Raw genomic sequence first — 24,147 nt, 5'->3', positions numbered from 1 at the left:
CAAAACGAAACAAACAGTGCCAAGCAAAATGAATACATTTTCAATATAACAATTTTAACAATTTTGTACCTGCCTACCACCAACGAAAATGTATTTTTATTTAAATGATTCAGAACATGCAAATGAAAAGAGAGAAAGAAAAAAAAGCATCACAACAAACATGCAGCCACCCTTCAGTTCCTTAACCCTACCCTATATTTTAAAATTACAATTAAAATCAAGTTGGTCAATTGGTCAGTTTTTATCTCGGAAAATTGCATTATTCCCACGGGATAGCCATAAACGAATGTTTCGCAGACAGTGCCGCGGGCGAAATGTAGTAAGTATTTCATTTATCAATTATTTTTACATATACGCTGTTATCAGACCCATCAGGCATACGGTATCACTCAGTAAACAATTCCAAACTTTATTACGGTTAGCGTTGTGGAGTAATTAAAATTTTAAACTAATATGGATTGTTCAAGCACCTCGGTCGTACCCAGAGTAGCTAAACAGATGTGCCACTGGATACAAAACCTGCTGAGCACCTATACCGTATTTGCAATATTGACTAAGCATTTTAACGGTATACAGAATGTAACATTTAGATCGGGCAGTATGGGAAAGTCTGATATTATAATACATACTAAGTTCTTTGGAACAATGTCATCGATTTTAGTACCTAACAAAAAAAACTGCATTCATACATTAAAAAACTTGTACTCAAAACAAAATGGTTCCAACAACGTACGAGTATCAGCCTTAGAACTTGATGACACAAAACATGGAAAAAGCGCGAAGTACACTAAAGTCATGTATGTATATAAACTCTTTATTGTACAAAATAAGTAAACAAACACAATTGACAAACAGAGGCGAACTTACCATTTAAGGGATCTCTACAAGTCAACCTTTGAGTGGATGAGAGGAGCATTCAGTCAGGGACAGACAAAAAGTGAGTTTAAAGTAAGTCATCTCTGCGTCTAGGACGCCTGCGTTTTGTTTTTAAGTGAACTCGCTGTTTCCCTCTGTACCCGTGTTAAGTACCCTTCTGCAAACTTCGCAATTAGAACTTTGTGTACCGTGTAGCTTTTGCCTAATCGATATCGAAACCCTTAACTTGTATAGAAGCTGGTAACTTAGTTAAGCCTTGTTCGTACTGAACTCAACGAGGTCTGTTAGACCAAGAGCAGGGAGACTAAAGGTTCTGATAAATTATAATTTGTTTGTAATAATGAGAATTCTAGCCAACGTTACATTATAGGTAAAAACTCACAAAATTAGTAGTTAGTTATACAAGTTAAAAAAAAAGATCGCTTCTCGCCAATAAACTACAGTTTGGCGAGTAGGTATGTGATGCCATCTCTGTCTATTCGAACAAAACAAACAGAGACAGCATCACATTTATCCGTCAGATAAATTTGATCCATGCATTTTGAATCAGGGGTAAATGTAATGCATGATTATTTGTTTTTAAGTTAAATAAATAAAAGCGTGAGCATTCTACCGAGCGTTCAAGCGAAACGACGGATTTGCTTCGAATTATTGAACGAGCATCCGTCAAATAATAAAAATTTTTTTGACGAGCATTTATTAATATGCGCTTGACATTCCGTTCCTGCCACGTTACTATCCCATGCCCCAATGACCTTCGATCTGAATTCCTTAGTTTTCTAATGATTTTTGTAGCTTAGTATATTAACAACAACGGCTGTAAGCAATATAGTATCCCCTATTTACTTCAAAGTTCATTGTTTTCGAGATATTTGGCATCAAAGTTGTTTTCTGGCCATAACTTTTGTGTCAATTAGTTTCAAATGAAAACCCTCGACCAGTTTTTAGAGACGTCAAAGACGAACCCAAATATGTAGATTTCGTATATTTTAGATCTTTCACGTCAATAGAGATACGAAATAAGTGTTTTTTCAGACAATGTTTAAAAAAAATCATACAAAATTAAGTATTCATGTGGGATCGTGTGAAGGAAACAAACTTTTAAAACAAGAAGTAAAAAAGTTTATTAAAAAAATTAAATGGAATACGTTAAATAGCAAAATAAAACAGAAAACACATACAGCAACTAGGCTCACCCGATCGTAACTCAACTCTTAAATCCCTTTCACGCACTCGCTCGTCTCATTCACTCCACAATAAGTCTTCAGTCATTCGGTCGCTCGTTTTCAAATCATTCAAACATTAATCCACCCTCATTCCCACATTCATGTTTTTCAAAATCCGGTAGACAAAAATGGAGATAAAAGATTGGAGAACCGATAGCCGTTTGACTTATAATTCTATCTGTAGTGCAAAAGAAGGAGATACGATTCAAAACTTGTCAAAAATCGATGAAAACCTCGAGTAACCCTTTAATCATAACAACAAACAAGCATTTAATTACACATTTTTTAAACTCATTTATTGCCTGTTTGATATTCCTGCGTCGTCGTCGCTGTGTTGAACACGTGATCATTATTCATAATATGTTTTAACTGGGTATTTTGGACCTGAAATACAAGATAAGAGCTGGTATAAATTTCAGAATAGGTTGCTATTTGAGCCCGCATAAAAACTTGTAAAGCAAATACAATTCAGGATTCAAAGAATTTATCTGCTCAGAATACAGTTGTGCAGATGTTACATTGTTAATTATTATATTAACTGTTTGAAATTTACTAAGTAACATAACTTTAACTTTACTAACTTTCATTTAAATTTCAATTAAAATATAAAATAAAACTAATCATGCAAGCATGCAAGAACCCCTCATAAATAAGGGTGAAGGCCTCCTCCAGATCTCTTTCTTTAGCTTTTAGTTTCCAGTCCTTTCCTGATAATTTTATTAGATCATCTTCGTGAGATCATTAGGGAAATATCATCATCATCATCATGTCAGCCGAAAGACGTCCACTGCTGGACATAGGCCTCCCCCAAGGCTCTCCACTCAGACCGGTCTTGTGCTTTCCGCATTCACCGCGATCCCGCGATCTTAACCAAGTCGTCGCTCCATCTTGTTGGAGGCCTACCGACAGCTTGTCTCCCGGTCCGCGGACGCCATTCGAGAACCTTCTGACCCCATCGGCCATCAGTCCTGCGAGCAATGTGCCCCGCCCACTGCCACTTTAGTCAAATATAATTAGGGAAATATAATAAGTTTTAAATGAATAAAACTAAACGGTTCAACCCATGATTATAATAACTCAGGAACGGTTCGACTAGTTTCGTAATTTTCGGAAGATCTTCTTCATAGTTGATTGTGTGTGGTGGTGGCGGGCGCCAGCAAGCGCGTGCACCAATGGAAGGATCGGGTTCGATGCGATTTTTTTTCCGTGAAAGCGAGATTTCTTTCGGTGGTTCTTAGTGATGTTTTATTAAAATCAGTTCAGCCATTTTTAGATATTGAACTTTGGAATTACAATGACAAGGGGTTTTGCAACTTTTCTAAGTTGGTTAGGTATTTTAGGACATAGTTATTTGTGTTCCAATACAAGGGAGTAAAATGATGTATGTACGGCGAGGGCGGCACATTGAATCCAGAATGTAGCGAAGGATTCTACAATAGAATCCTGAGCGTGATGAGGGATTCAAGTGTTAACTCCCAAGATGAAAATTATTTTGCTCCCGAGAGATTCATACAATTTTTCACACTGAGTATGACGAAAATTGAAATAAATATATGTTCTAAATATAGGTTATTAAAGAGCAACCAGCATAGAAAATGGCGTGGTTTTACAATTATCAACTAAAAAAAAAAAATTTGCCAAAAAAACACTTAGAAAAGCCTTGAACAGAAAAGTTGCACTTTGATCCCTCTCGTCAGGGAGTTAAAGTTACTTTTCTGAATGAGAGGTATGAAAAACTTCTTTATTAGTAGGTAACTAACTTCAATAATTACCAATCGATTGTGCCAGGAAAACATAGCCAAGAAGAAGTTCTCAACACGCGCCAAGCTCTTATTTATAGTCGTTAAGGCGACTTCACACAGGTATCGATCGTTGCGCGCCAGTATTACTAATTCAAAAACACCTGGCGTGCTATAACCGCCTGGTACTTAGCTAAAATTACCATGATTACGGAGGACGTAAGGTGAGTTAGCTTATGGCATAAGGCACTTGTCTCACCGCCAGCGAGGAAACGATTGGCTATCGACTATTTTCTCGCTCAAGAAACGAACAAAAGATATAAGATCCTGTGTGAGTAAAAGAGACACATATATTAATAGTTGATCGCTGGCTGTTCACACTGTCGGCGAGAACTCGCTCTTACATCTTTTGTCGCAGCGACAAGAGCTATAAAACTCGCTGAGCTATAGATACTCGCTCAGCGATGTCAGCTTGGCGGCCGCCCCGCACGAGCGAGTCGAGTGGAGCGAGTAATCGCCCGTCGCACGCGAACACTCGCTTACAGCCGAGCGACAAAACTACACTCGCTTCTCGCTGCTCGCCCACTCGTTTCTAGTTACTCGCTCTACTCGTTTCTCGCTCATCGTCGGCGGTGGGACAAGTGCCTTAGGGTTTTTTTCTTCACTGTAAATGGGTCAATTGAGGTGGCAAGCGAATGGGCATTTTTGCTTCTATTGATATTACGGGTATTGCAGGTGGTAGGGCCTTGTGCAAGGTCCGCCCGGATTGCTACCACCATCTTGCTCGCTAATCCTAAGTGCTTGCTTGTGTTGCGGCGTGGAGAGTAGGACAGCCGGTGAAATTACTGGCACTTGAGGTATTCCATCTTAGGCCTCTATGTTGGCAACATGATGATCTCTTACCATCAGGAGGATCTTTGCTCGTGTTCCACCCAGTCGAACAGCTGGTGTAAACTTTACATATGACCGCTGGGGGGGGGGGGGTGTATGTCAGGACAATAAAAGTGCTGTGATAACCTATGGCTCAGACTCACGCAGCAAGCTTGGAACTAGACTCGAAATGATACAAAGAATCGACTTTGCGACTTCGTATTAACTCAGCCTATTAAGTCCCACTGCAGGACACAGGCCTCCTCTCAGAATTAGAGGGCTTGGGCAGTATTTCCCACGCGGGCCCAGGCGGATTGGGAAATTGACACACAACGTTGAATTGCTTCGCAGGTTTGTGCAGGTTTCCTCACGATGTTTTTTATTCACCGTAAAGCTCGTGGTAAATTTCAAATGTAATTCCGCACATGAATTTCGAAAAACTCAGAGGTGCGAGCCGGGGTTTGAACCCACTATCCTCTGCTTGAGAGGCCATAGGTCAAACCAATCGGCTACCACGGCTTCTATTATTTATTAACTCACTGACGTGTAAAGCTTTAGTTTCCTAGGATCAGCGGTGCCGTCATATAGCGGCCGTATAAAGCGGTGAATGACGTCACTAGAACGTAATGAACGTAAATGTAACAAAATGGCGCGGTACAAAAAGCTTAACAGGAGTTTTATCAAATCGCTAAACAAATCTAGTGAAATGAAAAAAACTAGTTGCTCTTTTATCTGATTTTGTCATTCCACTAAACCGGTTGAGGTTTTGTTCCAATTACTGTTTTTTCCTAGGGAAATGATAAAATGATTTCCCTATTTTAACATCCTGCGATTCCTGCGTGATTTGATAATATCCTTAGAGAATTGTTCAAATTTTTGATTTGGCCACAGATACACTAATTATCACTAAAACAACGTCAAAATTGATTCCCCAACGATCTGAAAAGCGTCTGTTTTATGCTTGTACTCATAACAGACGATATATTTCAATTTCTTAACGGGCAGCTCACACATCCCTCCTTTGGGTCCGTTCTGAGCCCTTGGAAGAGTTATAGCGGTTTTAGCGGTAACTTCTTGTAAGTTATGTGATCCTGGTAGTTTTGGAGATGAGACGGACGGTCGAAACGGATTTGCCAGCAAAGGGAGGGGAGTATTGTTGTTATCAATCGTCAGGGATAGTGCAAATTACAGGTTTCCTCGCGATGTATTGTATTGTATTGTATTTCTTTTAACTCTTTATTGTAAATAAAAACATATGAAATTAACAGATAACAAGATAATAAAATATACAAAGGCGAACTTATCCTTTAAAGGGATCTCTTCCAGTTGACTTTTGAACGATTGTCAGATATCAGAAACAAGAGTAGACACTACAATGAAAAGATAAAAGAACCGAAATTTTAAATGTGATGTTTTCCTTCACGGTAAAGGTAATGGTAAATTTCGAATAAAATTTCACACACAAAATCTAAAAAATTCAAAGGTGTGACAACCACGACCTTCTACTTGAGAGGACATAAGGCCATAGGTCAAACCAATATGCTGTCACAACTTTCTTCTAACAAGTACATAGACATAGAAATCCATAGAAGTGCCAAACTCATCATCATCATCCCAGCCTATATACGTCCCACTGCTGGGCACAGGCCTCCTCTCAGATCAAGAGGGCTTGGGCCATAGTTCCCACGCGGGCCCAGTGCGAATCGGGAACTTCGCACGCACCATTGAATCGCTTCGCAGGTTTGTGCAGGTTTCGTCACAATGTTTTGCTTCACCGCAAAGCTCTTGGTAAATTTCAAATGTAATTCCGCACATGAATTTCGAAAAACTCAGAGGTGCGAGCCGGGGTTCGAACCCACGACCCTCTGCTTGAGAGGCGATAGGTCAAACCACTAGGCCACCACGGCTTCAAACGGCGCCAAACTGGTAAAATAATATTACAGATACTAAATTACTAAATCTAGCTTTACTTGTGGGTGTTTTTCTGTTTCCGCAGGCAGCAGAAAAACAATATCGCACCAAAAACATAAAGTTTTATCTGTGCGTGGTATTTTCTTACTTCCATATCTTATTGGCAATATTACAGTATATTTCTACAAACACTTGGTGAAGATTTGTCTAGAATTAACTTAGGGTTTTCTTGTTAATTTTTCATATGTTTTCGATTTATGACGACGTAAATGGACAATCAGTGTTGACGGTTTCACAATAGTTATTTGTGTCACAAGGGAGCAAAATGTTCTATTTACGGTGAGGGCGTACATTGAATCCAGAATGTAGCGAAGGATTCTACAATAGAATTCTGAGCGTAATGAGGGATTCAAGTCTTAACGCCCAAGATGAAAATAATTTTGCTCCCGAGTGGCTCATACAACTTTTCACACCGAGCATTAAGAAACTTGAAAAAAAAAATTATTATTAAAGAACAACCAGCATAGAAAATGGTGTGGCTTTACAATTATCAACTTCAAAAAATGGCATTTGCAATAAAACACTTAGAAAAGCCTTGAACAGAAAAGTTGCACTTTGCTCCCTCTCGTCAGGGAGGAAAAGTTACTTTTCTGAAGGAGAGGTGTGAAAACAAAATTTATGATTAGTGCGCCTGTGAATGCTGTTTCGAGTACTAGAAAAACGTTTTTCGAAATTATGTCACGTTTTAGCGCACATCTAACTTCGGTCGGACTATAGCCGAAGTTCCTCGGCTGACACATGTGACGTCATCATGTCAGCCGTAACATCTCCATTGTTGGACATAGGCCTCTCTCAGAGGCCTCTAGTTGCTTGAGTTTGAAGCGGCCTGCATCCACTGTGTACCCGCGGCTTTAACCAGGCCATCCGTGTTCCCGTTGGTAAACGTACGCTTGCCGATCCGCGGTCTCCATTGCCACTTCAAAAGATCAACGAGCTAATCCGCTTGGCTATATCGGTGATGCTCGTGGTGTATCGCTCGAAGAACAGATAACCGTTGGGGGAGAAAAGTCCTCGAGTGGCGACCACGAACCGGAAGACGAAGCGTTGGCAGGCCTCCCACCAGGTGGACTGACGACATCGTGAGAGTAGCGGGAAACCGGTGGATGCAAGTGGCGAGTTGTCGTTCATTGTGGCGTTCTAAGGGAGGCCTTTGTCCAGCAGTGGACGTCTTCGGGCTGATGATGATGATGATGATGATATCGGTGATGGTAGAAATATGACATAGTTTCGGCAGTGTCCCTAGTGTCCCAAAAGAGACCCTGCAGTGGGAGTGGGAGGCATATAGGCCAAAATGGTGATGATTATTCAAAAAACAGTAATCATGTAAATAATGGTGAAGGAAAAACATCGTGAGGAAACCTGCACAAACCTGCGAAGCAATTCAATGGTGCGTGTGAAGTTCCCAATCCACACTGGACCCGCGTGGGAACTACGGCCCAAGCCCTCTTGTTCTGAGAGGAGGCGTGTGCCCAGCAGTGGAACGTTAGGCTGGGATGATGATGTAAATAATACACTGCACCGTGATCGCACATTATTATGTAAATTTTGACACGCTTTTATTTGCCTTTACTTCTAACAAAGAATAATGGCCCGGCCGCGAATACATGCGACCGGCGATGTATTCAGCGTTTACTGTATTCATTGCCCGGTCGTAACGCTCGCAGCTCAATGGTTATCTTACAGCCCACGCAATGAACAGAGACGTGTTTCCGGTATCGCCGAGGATGCGTGGTCGTGGTGTGACTAATCTTATCAAACGCACAAGTCGATTTTGATCAACTTTGAAAACTCTACCGCAACATTTTTCGCACTACTTTGAAAATTTAGATGGTTAGTTATTTTGTATTAAGGGTGGAAATAGCAACCGAGCGGACTGCAGAGTCACCATATACAATAAACATCATAGTATCTAACTAGTAATATCATGTATAACAAGGTACTGTGTAAGATCAATTTGTAACTTTTGTATACTGGTCATCATCATCATCATCCCAGCCTATATACGTCCCACTGCTGGGCACAGACCTCCACTCAGAACAAAAGGCTTTACATTACATTTGTATACTGGTAAATAAAAAAATAAAAAAAGAATATTAATTTGTTATTATCATTATTTTTATTTAAAAGCCCTGGTGGCCTAGTGGTTTGATCTATCGCCTCTGAAGCAGAGGATCTTAGTTCCAAACCCCGGCACGCACCTCTGCGTTTTTCGAAATTCATGTGCGGTATTATATTTGAAGTTTACCACGAGTTTTACGGCGAAGGAAAACATCGTGAGGAAACCTGCACAAACCTGCGAAGCAATTCAACGGTGTGTGTGAAGTTCCCAATCCGAACTGGGCCCGCGTGGGAACTGCGGCCCAAGCCCTCTCACTCTAAGAGGAGGCCTGTACCCAGCAGTGGGACCTATATAGGCTGGGATGATTATCATTAGGTATTACTCTTTCTATCCTTTATTATTCGGGCCACAGACACAACACTTGTCTTATTATATCACTCCCTCCACGCACTAGAAAATGGATTCGGGACTAGATTTACATTAAAAAATAACTGTATACGATACATTTGCTTATCTACACTCAACCGCACGATTGAATATTCGAGATTCTGAATTTCAACCGGTTCTCTAGTCTCGTGTTATAAAAATTCAATTTTCCAATTGAAACTCCCTGCACAACGGTCACTTGAATTGTATCGGTAAATTGAAATCAAAAATACGTGTATGTTCTCATTTGAATACACTTAATTTAATGAAAGGTATTTATTACTATGTTGTTTGTATTAATAAAACCATTTTTAGACACGGAATGTTATACAAAATATAGATTTTCACTTCTCATGCTCGTAAAGTTCGTATTTATGCTGGATCTAGGAGTCATAAAATGACTTTTTATGCTCTAGTGCATAAAGTAAGCTCTTCATCTAAGACCAAGGTAATCAAATGTCAACAGTCACTAACGAAAAAGTTACTATATATTTTTTTAATAATTTATATTTTATATGAAACTAAAAACTAATAAATATATATGGCAATGAGTAAAAAATAAAAGGTACATAGTAAGTGAACAATTGTTTCCACTGTTACTATTTGATTTCCTCTCAATCGAAGTGAAAAAGTGTAAAACTCGAGCATTAAACCCATTTTGCACTGGACATGTCTATCCACCCTCGCCGTACCGGCTCGAGTGGCTATATGGATGTCTCGGGTGAAATGTCACGTTTTATGCTCTGGTTGTACAATCTACTATTATTAGTGTTTTCGTTTCGCCAATGAAACTCACGTAGCCTTTATTTCTTTTGGGTAATACATTCGCTTAGTTCGTCTTAATTTTCCATCAAAATAGACCGGTTTCCCCCAAATTTAAATATGCAAATGAGCTACAGTTAAAATGCAATGCGGCTCACATTTTCAGCCACCAGGGCTACCGGATTTTCCTGCTTGAATATGACCTCCTCGACTCAGGTACTAGGGTCGGATAAGGCCGCAGAGTTCAGTTTGAACGAGCTATTAAGATTAAAATGCGGCCAAGTGGGTGTTGTTGGGCACGAAGTAGTGGTTCCACGAGCATTTCTAGGTTTCCGTACCCAAAAGGTGCCAACGGAACCGCATTACTGAGACTCCGCTGTCTGTCTGTCCATCCGTCTGTCACAGTGCTCTACCTCTTGAGTCGTATTTAATAGTTAGACACTTGAAATTTTTAAAGATTATGTAATGCTGCGGCCGCTATAACAACAAACACTAAAAACAGAATAAAATAAACATACAGCAAACGTGACTGTTTTGCCGGTTTTTGCTTGATATTAATACCGTAAACAGGTAGACGCTTGAAATATTCACAGAATCTATAGTTGTATAATCACTTTAAAAACTAAAGAAAATCTATCTATCTAATACCTTTTAACGAGCAATACTGCTGTGTATATATATATTTCGGGATCTCGGAAACGGCTCCAACGATATCGATGAAATTTGGCATGTGGATGTTTTGTTTTTTTTTTTGTTTTGGCATTTGGGTGCATAGTCTTATCTCTGGGAAAACGCTTACTATCGAGTTTTAGCCCGAGCAAAGCTCGGTCGCCCAGGTATTAAAATAAATTAAATATCGAGTGAGTCCGACTTGCACGTGGCCAGTTTTTGATATTGGGTCACGTTCATTATAAAGTTTTGTTTTATCCATACTATTTCATTGATAAATTTTAATTACTATTATGAGTTCCGTTTATGCTATGGAAATGATACCTATAGATTTATGCGAAATGGAGAAATATGTTTCTCTTTTTAACTTGTAACGTTTTTTAGTAAGTTAATTTGAAGTACCCGGGCGACCGAGCTTTGTTCGGGCTAAAACTCGATAATAAGCGTTTTCCCAGGGGTGCTCCTTGAAATGTCGACAAATTATTTATCGAATTTCATTTCATCGAAAACAATTCATCGAATATTCAATACTAATATTTTACCTTGAAGTAATTTCACTTCATCGACTATTCATTACATGTTAAAACAATTATTATAACAGCAGTCTAAGGATTATTATAATTGCTTAAAAATACATTTCATCAACTATTCATGAGACGGAACAACTAAATATCGCTGTTTATTTCTTCGACATATTATTATAAAACACCAGAAAATAGGTTAGGTTAGAACTACGATCTTAACAAAAATAAATCGCTACTAGAAAAGTAGGTTAGGTAAGGTTAGAACTGTGACCCTAAAAAATAAACCGGTACCAGAAAAATAGGTTAGGTTAGGTTAGAGCCGCGACCACAACAAAAATAAATGGCTGCCTGAAAAGTAGGTTAAGTTAAGTTAGAACTGCGACCCCGACAAAAATAAATTTCATTAAAAAAAGTATGAAATAATAAAATATGAAATGAAGTTCTGCCAAATAAACTATCTATTCAATAATATTTCTAGAAATTAAAAATCGGTGATTTAAAAATACTCGTGTAATGATTAAATTTGAGGTAATGAATATTCGATGAAATGAAAAAATAGGAAACGTTGACTTTGAACTGATATTCGATTAAAAGTTTGTCGGCATTTCAAGGGTACACCGTTTTCCCAGAGATAAGACTAAGCTCAATCGATTTGTCATCCCCAAAAACCCCTACATACCAAACTTCATCGAAACCGTTTGGAGCCGTTTCCGAGATTCTCATTATATATCGATGGTGGAAGTCTCAATTGGCGTAAGGGACAAAATACCGAAAATCACTTTTAAACATAGAAAATTAGAGTTTTTTTTTCTCTGTCGATTGGTAGTACTCAAGTTACGATACGGCCCTTACTTTTGCTGTTATCAATATTTATTATTTTAAAATAAAATAGCTTAAGGGACATGATATAAAATATTTGAGCTGAAAAATGGCGTAAATGTATTATTTTTTTAATATTTGGGTCGTAAGGGGCTGTGGCAGTCTCATATGTCCTTTACGACTCGGCTCATGTCGTTAAAAAAAAAACCAACAAATATAATAAAAGGGCGTATGGGTCAATTATTGTTTCATTGCTCTTTACACCCCAACATTTTATAACGAATAAGATAAAAAAGCAAGAAGTTGTTGGGCGTAACCTTACCGCCTGTACCTATTTCTTGTACCTAACATCAAAATACTAACGCGTCTACCTACCTTCCACGCGCCGAGCGTTTGCGCATTGCACATTCGGTCAGTCGTGCCAGACACGTCAAACACGGAGGACGTATTTGATTGCCTACGTTTGTTTTTTGTCAAAGCGCGTATTTTTTTATAAGATGCCAAAAGCAAAACAAAAAAAGAAGATTCCGTTGATGGATCGCCTAATGGCTTGACGTCGAGCTAACATTTCCGTAATGGAATTTCAGTCAAGGATGTTGAGGTAAATTTCTCTTAGCTACTTTGTTTATTTTAAGCTATCCTGACAGCTGTCCTGACAGATCCTAATAAAGGAAGCCTGTACCCAGCAGTGGGACGTATATAGGCCGAGATGATGATGCATATCTAATAATAATTGGCCTGTATAATTAATTATGTATGTTGAGAGTTAAAAATGGTATAATCGGAACGTCGTAAGGGACATTAAAAAACAGCAATTTATAAAATAAGAAATACTTTTATGTGCGTAAGGGGTATAAAAAGCAAGAGCTAGAGTAAATTGTCGCTCGTAAGGGACAGTAGCAAACAGACATTTAAAAAAAAGGTGTAATTGGTACGTCGTAAGGGGCATTAAACAACAGCAACTTATAAAATAAGGAATACTCTTATGGGCGTAAGGGACATCAAAAGCTAAAACTAGAGTAAATTGTTGGTCGTAAGGGACAGTAACAAACAGACATTTTAAAAATTGAGGTTACTTTATGGGTGTAAGGGGCACTTAAAGTAAAATACCTTGCTTGCTTCTTTTAGTTCATTAAAATACCTTGTTAATGTTAGGTCGTAGGAGGCATCAAAACAGATGGTTTTTAGAACTTGTAGTGATTGAAACAACAACTCAAGCAAGCATACTCCCAAATGTGCAAGAAATAGTGCAAGCAAGCTTGCAAGTGAGCATGTAATTTTGTCAATCAACTCAACAAACATGCAATTTTATCGGCCTGGGTTAGATGAACATCGCGGGCTACCCCGATCCCGCGATGACCGGTCTATGGTATCTCCTCCAGCGCTCATGAAGCGGGCTGGCGTCCCACTCCCTCACAGCTCCAAGCAGTGTGTTGGAGGAAGCATAAATAGTGCAAGCATGCATGCAAGCAAGCGTGAAGCCAGAAGGCAAGCATGCATGCAAACAACAAATCAAGCAAGAATACTCCCAAATGTGCAAGAAATAGTGCAAGCAAGCATGCAATCAAACATGCAAGCAAGCATGCAAGCAAGCAAGCAAGCATGTAAGCAATAATGCAAGCAAGCAGAGTTAGTACGCCAGTGGTGTTACTGAAAATCAGTTCATCATCATCGTCATCAACAACATCATCAGTTCGTTTATCGCTATCCTGCCGGAACTATGCTATTTTCCGGGATAAAAACTTATTTACTTGGCGATTTTTAACAGCTGCAATATCTTCCTTGACCCTCTCAGCTATAAACAAACAAGTCAGCCATAGCCGAGCATTTGTTGGAGTCAGGACCAAACCACTGGATTGAGCTTCACAATCCCAAAATTCTGTCCACGGAACGTCATTTCTACTCAAGAATGGTACGTGAAGCAGTTGAAATAAAAAAGCATAAAAATGTCAACCGGGACAATGGATATAAGCTTTCATCTTCGTGGAATCCTGTTATTAATAAGTGTCGACGTCGGGATGAGTGTTAAGAGGGACGATCGGACGTTGTTAGTGTTGTGTGTCGGTGTGATAGGCCAGATCCAGTGGTTTGGCCCTGACTCCAACAAATGCTCGGCTATGGCTGACTTGTTTACCTGGCGATTTTTAACAGCTGCAATGTGTTCCTTGACCCTCTCAGCTATTGTTCTTTTCGTCTGTCCGATATAGGAACTACCACAACTACAATCAACCCTATAAACACCCGGTGTTTGGAAGGGAACGACATCCTTGGGTGTCCTAATATGCCTCGCAAAAACTAAAACTAAAACTAAAACTTAAGAAAATGTTACAAATTATATATTTTTAAGGGGACGTGCAAAAAAATATGGCTTTTGCGCGTTATTTTAAATAATTAAAGTGGTTCTTTGAGTTAATTCACTATTTTTTTTAATTTTACCACTGGAACTTACGTCCAAATATGTAACAAATAAAATATATAATGTCCTATAAGACCAAAAATCGGTTACTACATTATTTATTTATTTACGGTTTATGAGTGTAAGGGGCTATGACACCCGTATGTCACGGGCGTAAGGGACAGCTATTTTTCTTATTAAGCTTTTTACGAAAATGTCTATAGTTTCACGTTGAAAAGCAAGAAAATTCAAGATTTTACGTAATTATAACGCCCTGCTAAGTTAAACATTAACAATGCTGTGAGGGTTTGAAAATTACCAAAAACTTCTTTTCGCTCTCCTGAAAAGTAGCATTTTGTCCCTTACGTCAATTGAGACTTCCACCATCGATATATATAAGAATGGTTCGTTTAAAGGTATTAGAAGATAGATATTGTGATTTTTACCGTATATACTACCAAGCCTAAATTTTCACACAATATATACAATAGGTCAGTCAATCAACTTTTTTACTCACATTAATCTGTCCGCGACATTTTTCAAACAATTGCAGATTTTTGTAAGTAAACATGTTTTTTCTACAATTTAATAGATGGTGTACATGAATACATGCCATCCTACGTAAGTTCAACCTATTAAACCGTGAAATATCTTGTTGGGAGTAGGTACGATTTTTAGGCAACGCCAGAGTCCAAAGTGTGAGTAAAATAGTTGATTGGCCCAATTAACAAAATGAAAGAAAGAAACAGAACTAAAACTAACTTACTCTAATCCTAAAAATCTATATTTACAATCTACAATTATTGATTCGAAATGTACCGACACCTTTGTGCCAAATCGCGATTAGATGCCAATATAATACAAGCAGTTTATTACGAACTCCTGAAATTGAATTCAAACGATATTCTGTACACGTACGGCCCGACGGAGTTCGATAAAAAAATATCACATCATTTTACTGCCAGCAATATTTTATTCCTCGTGGAATTTGTTTCCCTCGAATTCGTTTGAATATTTGAATACTCCTAATGGTCACAGAAAATTAAGAGCAACGACGATTCTTACTAAATGAGAGAGTAGAGGATCGGTCATAATCTGTGCTCAATATGCTTCACTGACGCGTCGTAAATACAACGTGCCTCACGCGTCACGTTTTTAACCCCAAACGCAAAAACCGGCCAAGAGCGTGTCGGTAACGCCCAAGGTAGGGTTCCGTAACCGTTACGAAAAAGTCAAGTAATATTTTTCTAAGAACTTTGCGTTTTGTATGGAATTTAGGTAGATTTTGTACCTCAGGCTGCTATTTACTCTTAAACTAGTAATAATTCTCAAGCAAACTTAACCGTTATAGTTTTTCTTGTAAATTTGATATATTTGCTAGGGGAGAGGGGACGCTCGATTTTAATGAAAATTTGCACTTCAAAGTTGAATATTTCGCAAACAGATACCTGAATCGAAAAAACGTCTACACAACCCCGCAATGATTTTAAACCTATCCAACGATATCCCATACCATAGGGTTCGATGAGAAAAAAAATCACTCCCACTTTACGTCTAGGTACCTCCCCTAGACGTAGTGGGAGTGTTTTTTTTTTCAATTTTTTTTGTACTACGTGCAAAACTGCAGCTTTCTAGGACTGATAGTCTCTGAGCAAAGCCGCGGACGGACAAACAGACAGACAGACATGGCGAAACTATAAGGGTTCCGTTTTTGCCATTTTGGCTACGGAACCCTAAAAAAGAGGGTCGAACTTTAGTTTGACACACAAAAAAGTAACGTGAATTTTTAATTTGAAACGTTTGTTTTAGAAATCGCATAGAGAGGACCGCGTCGAAGCGATGGCGCGGATCTGTTCGGCGACTCGTCTCAGCTGCCGTTTGTGAGTCCATTGACTGAATACTTCATCCACCAAACGATTAGCAGATTACTATTTCGCAGAAAACGTCCGAATAATAATCGGCAGATTTCTTAAAACGTCGAAAAACTTTTGGCAGTAGTAATAATAACCCATCAAAACTTAAATGTGAAATTATAGCCAAGTTCAATATTATGATATATGCCTTGGTTGTTGACTTCAACGACAAAAGAAATGATATCTAAATGGGTGCCAAGTTCAATAGTCAGTCCTGAAATTTATTTATAACAACATAAAATATTTCATAACAACTTAAAATATAATTTCGTCTCATAACTTAGGAGAATATATTAAAGCCTAAGTTCTGAGTTGGCTAGTTCTCATATACGAATCCGGTAACGTAATAAGCCCTAGCACTATTTTTCTTGCACGTCTAAACTCGTCTTAATACTCTTCGTTGCTTTGTTTGTCGTCGATTCTGACATTCTGTTTTATATGAATTAAATTAGAAACCTTGGATATTTTCTTACGTGAAAGGAAGAAGAACTCTATTTACCTACTAAAATAATGCCAAAGAATGAATCGAGTTATCACTTCTCTGCCAATAGTATTTTTCTGTTGACTGACATAATTACAAATGAAAAATCGACCAAATGTCCAAAGGTGGACATTGGACCATAGGTTAATTCTGCGTATCTGCGTATATTCTGCCAACAGACTACTCGACAATACGAGTGAATGGCCTAATAAAATTATGCCAAAGAATTATTAGCGAATAAGTAGTTGTCTGCGAAATAAAAATCAGCGCAATGGCTGTTGGCGAATTGATAGGTCCCCATTGACTTCTATTGCCTCTTTCTAAGTTATGACCACCTGGTACTTGGATCCGAGTTTTCATAACTTGCGAAATTACTTGCCTCCCCTAATGAGAGCACCTTTGTTTCTGCTTGAACGACGAAAATTTACCAACTTGTTTGTCGTTAAAAACTTTGAGCCCTCTCAAAGAATTTTGGCAAGGGTATTACTGAGTGGTTGCCTATATTATCCCTTTTGAAACTTTTTGCGGTAACAAGGCAATTTGTTCCAATTTCAATCAGTTCCAATTCCAATTTGAAGTCTGAATCAGTAAGGTTAAATTCCTTTGGAAACATTCTTGAACATATCAAAATCTCAGGATGTCTAACTGAAGCCACAAAGTCAAAGTCAAAGTCCGGGGTCCTTTGATTATGATTATGTTATTTACCTAATTAAGTCGGGGGTTTTTCAACGTTTCTAAGTTAAGATTGGAATCTTTTTATATTTTTTATTTCAATTCAAAATGTTTGTTACTTTTTTTTGTAATTTTTGTTTCTAAGTTGTTTATTTCTGAGTTCAGAGTTTATCTTTTTACAGTCAACCTCTCATGCTTTACACACGGCTGCAGCACTGGCTGGGTGTCCGGGGTACTAGGGAGCGAGGCGTTAGCTGGAGGTGCGTGGCTCGCCGCCCTGCCCTGCTTGGTCGCGTTGCCGGCGGCTCCGTTCTTCGCAGTGCTGGCTGATTCAAGAGGACGGAAGACTGGAGCGCTGTGCATCTGTCTTAGTTTTATTGTGAGTATTATCCAAGATCCTGGAGCCTCCGTACCTTCATGTTTTCTCAGAATTAAAATGTGTGGGAATTTGTAGTGTTATGCGGCAATTAAACTAAATCGTTCATCTAATCAATTCGCTGAACTGGTTTGAAACTATTCCGGTTAACGAACGTTTTTTTTCACGGGTGCCCATTATTTCACATAAAATTTATTGTCATAATATGAATTCGCATACTAGACTTGGCATAGTATTAAAATGGCATAATAACAAAATAACCTTCATTTGGGCTGTGCAGTCGGATAAAGAGGAATATTTTTAATTCAAATATGCCTAACATTACTAACTATACATATAACCTCTATAACTAATTGTCATATAATGATTTCGCACAACTTTATTAAGTGAGTGAACTAGATGGGTTCAGGGTGTTCAGGACAAAATCGTCTCGGTTGTATTAGATCCAGATTTTTGGTGTAGTCCCCCATGCAAGAAAAATCGTACAACTTAACTGCATTACGGCATTCGATTAAACCACTTCAAACTCGTTCGCTTTACGGGCTAGCTTTCTTTGTAGTGATAGTGACATAAATTTAATGTGTATCTGGGGGATGCTTGGCCGTTAAGGGTTGAGATGAGTTTTAGTATTCTGTGCATTCATAAAACGTGTGGCTGCATTCTGTGCTTCTTCTCTTCAATCATACCAGGATATAATGAATTAGTGACGGTTCTATTCTAGTTAAGCTCTCGCCATTAAGCGCCGTGTGACGTTGGTATCCAGTGGATTTGTCGTCTTCTATTATACCAGGCTATCATGAATTAGTAGTATTTCAATTCAGCTAAATACAGTGCATTCATTCTAGCATGATGCGGGTGACACTAGATGCACCGTTTCGTTTAACTCTAAAAAAGTTGCTGAGGTCTAAACATCATCATCATCATCATGTCAGCCGAAAGACGTCCACTGCTGGACATAGGCCTCCCCCAAGGCTCTCCACTCAGACCGGTCTTGTGCTTTCCGCATCCACCGCGATCCCGCGATCTTAACCAAGTCGTCGCTCCATCTAAACATCTAAACATATGGAAGTATATATCAGTTGTAGCCTGGATATGACTGGCGTAAAATATTTGAACATAAAGAACTATGTTATACGAAATTTATTTAACCTATCAGATTTTTATAATCAATTAGGTAGTAAAATTTAAAGCACAATTAAGTGAAGAAACGTAATATGAATGTAACGTAGCACCAGAGACCCGTTTAATGATGGGATTTAATGAATCTTGAGTTATATTGGTACTTATTAATTGGTAAGTAACAAATATTATTGCAAACTCCGTTTAACCTTTCTTAAGTGGCAAATAATATTCCAACCTAGAATTACACTAATATTCTCATCAAAATTAGCGTAATAATCGGATTAATGATGACATTAATTATGATTAAGATTTTAAATTATTAGTTTTATCTACTCAAGCTTCGTCACTCTCTAGTCTGTGATATTGACAGCTGTCATCCGCACCATGCTAGAATGAAAGTACTGTAATGTGCCACAAGACGTTTAACTTCGGTAGATTCGTGTAATGTGAAAGCTAATCAAATCTTCGGTTAAGTAAATTTCTACACCCGGAAATTCACTTTACTGGACATTTTGATGGCTGGGCCGGTACGACTGCTACTTTCATAGATAGCCATTTTGAAAATACGCGTATGTTAACCATGAAGCACTACAATAATTGTATGTAATGCAAACCTGACAGAGGTCTAATCTCATGTGTAGATTTACCGACAAATCTTAAAATAAATTTTGACTAGGAAAAATAATTATAGTTTCATCCACGTTTCATCACATAATTTAATTATCATTAAATTGAGATAGATATTTATTTAGACAAAGATTGCCACTCAACATTATGTTACTAAGAATTGTCACGTTTCAAAATAGGGGCCTAAGGCCGTATTGCCTAACGTTTCTGATGTTTGTGATCGCAATCAAATGACAGTTTTTCGTATGCGAAATCTGTCATTTGATCTGACATTGGTTATAGTTTGAGCAATGTACAACTTTCAATTAGACAAAATAAAAGAGTTTCAACTTCTTACTTCTCCTCTTCGATGGTACCAGGATATCATAAATCAGTAGTATTTCTATTCCAGTTAAGCTGGTCGCTGGCAGCGTGGTGTGGTGCTCGCGGCATTTGGGCGGCCAGGGTGGCAGCGGGCGTAGGCGCTGCTGGTGCTTTCGCCCTCGCTCCGTTGTATGGTGCTGAGATATCGCCCAGGACAAAAGGGCTGGCAGCTATGCCGACGCTAGCTTGCAGGTGAAATGATGCCATATATGGAAACTACAGCGAGACTCACTCTTGGGCGGTTATCACACTGCTCCGCACATCGCAGCGGCATTCGGTGCTGTGGTTCTTAACTTTGTACTCTAGAATCTTGATGGTGTAACACACGGCTCCATCCCTCTTTGCGGAGATGCGAATCGCACGACGGTTCGCACTCCCGGACGACGATGCGGCGGTGCAGGGCGCGGGGTATGTCGCAATGAGCGTCGTAGAAATGAACATAAGAAGCAAATAAAATGCGGTTCGTAGTGTACCGCAGTTCCGGACAGAGATACGGAGCAAATTCGTACGTTAGTGCGTCGTCGCAACGTCGAACGCGAATTCGTCGCTCCGCACGCCGCAACGAGATGCGGTGACAGTGTGACAACGCCTTAACCCATTTACTAGTTCGTTTCGTAAGAGTAGAATGATCGTGTTAATGTTCGTAGCAGTGTTAGGCTCTATGCTTGGCTCTGTACGTTCAGATCGACAAAATTTTAAACGATGAATGCTCGATATTCTGTTACAAACTATAAGTGATTGCTCAAGTTTATCAGCGCCTTAACACAAGCGGTGTTTCGTTACAGACTGGACCAACAAAAATATAGGTTTTTTAAACATTTATCCATGTGAGCGGACTGAGCTTTTAGCTTGCGTGACATACATTTATAATTAGCTCTGTGAAACCAACACTTACCTCGTGCATGGTACAAAGGTTTTAATTACTGGATAATTGATTGAATTACGTGTCCATCAATCCATTAACCAATTACTTTGTTGCTACGCAACGACTATAGCTCTCTTGCCTTTGTATTACGTTCCTTTGGCATTCCGCAACCACTCACTTGCGGAGTGGCAAGGCAACGTTCTTAGGCCAACAATACAGGTGTTAATTAAATAACTGAAAACCTCAGACATTTTTTCATTTTAAGTTACTTGATTGCATTTTATCAAATGCCTTCATTATTTCAAAAAATATTCGTGTGTTTTGCTAGTCAGTAATAATTCTACTTGAGTACTAACTCTACATTCATAATTAAATTTGTTAATTGCCAGTTGCGCTTCAACATATTTTGAATAAATTACATGAGTAAAACGGCCAGTATTAAATTAGCTAAATAACATGCAAACTCGCTGAAACATTTAACAGGCGCATTTTGCATTCGTGATTTCTAGTCTAGTATATAAATATTTTAATGTTTTTTCCAGTTGCGGCATACTCTTCGCCTTTATAGCTGGCGGCGTGCTATCCGCTCACACGCTGTCTCTCTCTATGGCTGCGCCGCCCGCTGTTCTCCTGGTGTCGCTGGTATGGCTGCCGGAGACACCGTCATACCTCATCAGTGTCGGCCGAATGCAGGTGCTCCTTATTACTTATGAACTCCTGGTACCGTACCATTCATTTATAAACCTATAAATATAAAAGATATATAAATCATCATCATCATCATCAGCCGGAAGACGTCCAATGCTGAACAAAGGCCTCCCCCTTAGACCGACACAATGAACGACAACTCTACAAATCTTACTAATATTAATAAACGTGAAAGTTTGTGAGCACATGTTACTCCTTCACGCTGAAACAGCGAGACAAATTTAGATGAAATTTAATATGCAGATAGCTGAATCTATATATCGTCGCTTCGGAGGTAAAGATACTAAAGCGACATTTGACCAACTTTACAGGAGAGCGATTTAAAGTTTTTTTTGACGAAAAAAATTCATAACTCGTTTGTTTGTGAACACATTCTAGAATTTCTAAGACTGTATGAAAGTCAATTCAGCATACTATGAACTGAAATGTATAATTTTGACCTAAGTACAATAGTTCAGGAGATAGGTGGCGCTTTAGTCATTAGTCTTCAACTTTTTGAGACAACGCAATAAGGCAAAAGGACTAAACGTAAGAATTGGTTTAATATATCATAATTTCAGATGACTAACGGGATATTTATTCTAGTTTTTTTATCTTCAATTTACTTAATGGCGTTAATCAATTTCTTATCAAACTGTGTTTAATGCTTATTCACCAATAAGCAAGCTATTTTACAACTGCATAATCCTTAATCGCTCTTAAATGATAATCATAAAACATTACAAATACTTAATAGACTTGCAAGTTAAATGTTTTGATATACAACATACTAATTTTCAGATTGCTTTAACGAATGATCACTAATGGACCGGCTGCAGGGCTACTACGAAACTCGAAACTCGAAGTTCATATCGTACGGTCCCTCTCGCTCTCGTATTAAATAGTTATAATTGTCAGAGGGACTGCACGACACGAACTTCGACTTTAATCAATATTACTAAATTCAAAAGAAACACCGGAAATCGTAGAAACTTTAAGTTTTATTTGACATTGGTTCTTGTTATCGTGTTATCTGCCTATCGTCAACTATTGGGGGATAAAGCTGATCGCGTCCGTGGGCTAAGGCCCACGCTAAAGCTCTAGTTACCCACACGTGTCCCCCAGGTAGCGCCAAATGAACAACCTGGTGGTAGGCTTCGGCAGCGGTTTGTCACCACCCAGGCCACCCACCTAACTAAGTTATGCTGCCAAACGGTCTTGGCCGTGTTCCAGCATAAAGTTAGGAGTAGCCATGTGGAGGGACGGGTCTGGGCAGGGACTTGCGTGCAAACCGGTTTCGGTGCCGTCAGTTTGCTGTACCGGGTGCCTGTTCGTGGAGGGTAGCGGAATCCGAAGCACGGTGCTCCGCTGGCCGACCGCAGGGGCCCAAGTAGAGGTTTCGCCAACTTTGAAAGGCTGCCCCGCTAACTTGCGAAAAATCCCGAAGATGTGCTGTTGCTGTACTGCCGGTTGGCGACCAGAGAGAGGACCCGAAAGCCGTCTTTGGGGGTTCGGGCGTTCCCAAAGTCACCAGATCAGGCTCCTTGGGTTGTGGCTCACTTTCGAGTGCTGCTGGGTGAGCAGCACTATGTCTGTTTAACTGCCGTCTTTTCTAACCTATTCACTTTAGTCTTTCTCATCTCCTTCTTCTTTTCTTCCGGTGAAATTACTGGCACGTGAGGTATCCCATCTTAAGCCTCTAGGTTGGCAACGCGTCTGAAATACCCCTGGTGTTGCAGATGTTTATGGGCGGTGGTGATCTCTTGCCATCAGGAGACCAGGATACCCAAACGCAGATAAAATGTCTCTTAGACACGGCGTACTCACACTACCCACGCTACCCAGGGTACAGCCTGGAACATACTTTTAAGCCACGTGCCGGGGTCTGCTTGTACGTTCGTGATGACATCTGTACTCAGCGTCTCCGCAACCTTGAGGATCCTAGCTTTTCCATTCTTTGGATACTGATGGAAACTGGTGTTGAACAAACGGTTTACGCTCTGATCTATCGGTCGCACAGCGGGGACTTGGAGACGACCAGGGTCTTTGATCACCTCAGTGTTACAGCGCGGCGTGTGCTTCAGCAACGGTATCCGCGTGCGTAGTTGGTTTTCTTGGGGGACTTTAATGCTCACCGCGAGGACTGGTTGTTCCCGTATCAAGTCAGAGTCACGGACCATGCAGGAAGAGAAGCGCGCAAGTTTACGCTTTCGCTAGATCTCACCCAGCTGGTTAAGCAGCCGACTCCCATACCGGATGTTGCCTTGAACACGCCTAATTGCTTGGACCTTCTGCTGACGACTGATCCAGACAGGCACAATGTGTCGGTGTCTTCCCCTCTGGGTACTTCTGACCATTGTCTGGTGAAATTTGTGTCGCAGTGCTCTCCTCCCGATTGCTCAATCGGTACTCGGCCAGTATGGCGATACAAGTAAGCAGATTGGGATGAGATGCGTCATTTCTTTGCTTCCTATCCGTGGCCGAAAATTTTCTTTCCCAGTATCGATTCGTTGAGCTGCGCAGAAGCTGTTACCGATGTGTTGCGTCAGAGTATGGAATATTTAATTCCTTTCTCTGACGTATCCACTGGTGGCAAATCTCGCCCATGGTTTAACGCTGAGTGCGCTCAAGCTGAAGCTATTAAGCACTCTACTTGCTTACTTACTGTGGGCTGATGCTCGATGTCGCAAAGCTCCGGACCGGAT

General features: G+C 39.6%; 1 protein-coding gene across 1 annotated transcript in view; it reads left to right on the top strand.

The window, feature by feature from the left end:
- The window catches only part of LOC141441636 (facilitated trehalose transporter Tret1-like), a 69,443-nt gene that overhangs the window by 31,279 nt on the left and 14,017 nt on the right, over positions 1–24,147 (top strand). Inside the window, exons 2-5 of the mRNA XM_074106427.1 lie at positions 16,146–16,216; positions 17,585–17,781; positions 19,919–20,082; positions 21,298–21,448. Of these exons, the coding sequence (XP_073962528.1) occupies positions 16,146–16,216; positions 17,585–17,781; positions 19,919–20,082; positions 21,298–21,448 (583 nt within the window). The remainder of the gene's footprint in view (positions 1–16,145; positions 16,217–17,584; positions 17,782–19,918; positions 20,083–21,297; positions 21,449–24,147) is intronic.

This window comes from Choristoneura fumiferana, chromosome 24 (assembly GCF_025370935.1).
Source record: "Choristoneura fumiferana chromosome 24, NRCan_CFum_1, whole genome shotgun sequence".
NCBI lineage: Eukaryota > Metazoa > Arthropoda > Insecta > Lepidoptera > Tortricidae > Choristoneura > Choristoneura fumiferana.
The sequence above is the reverse complement of the archived record's forward strand: the minus strand, read 5'-3'. Positions and strand labels throughout refer to the sequence as shown.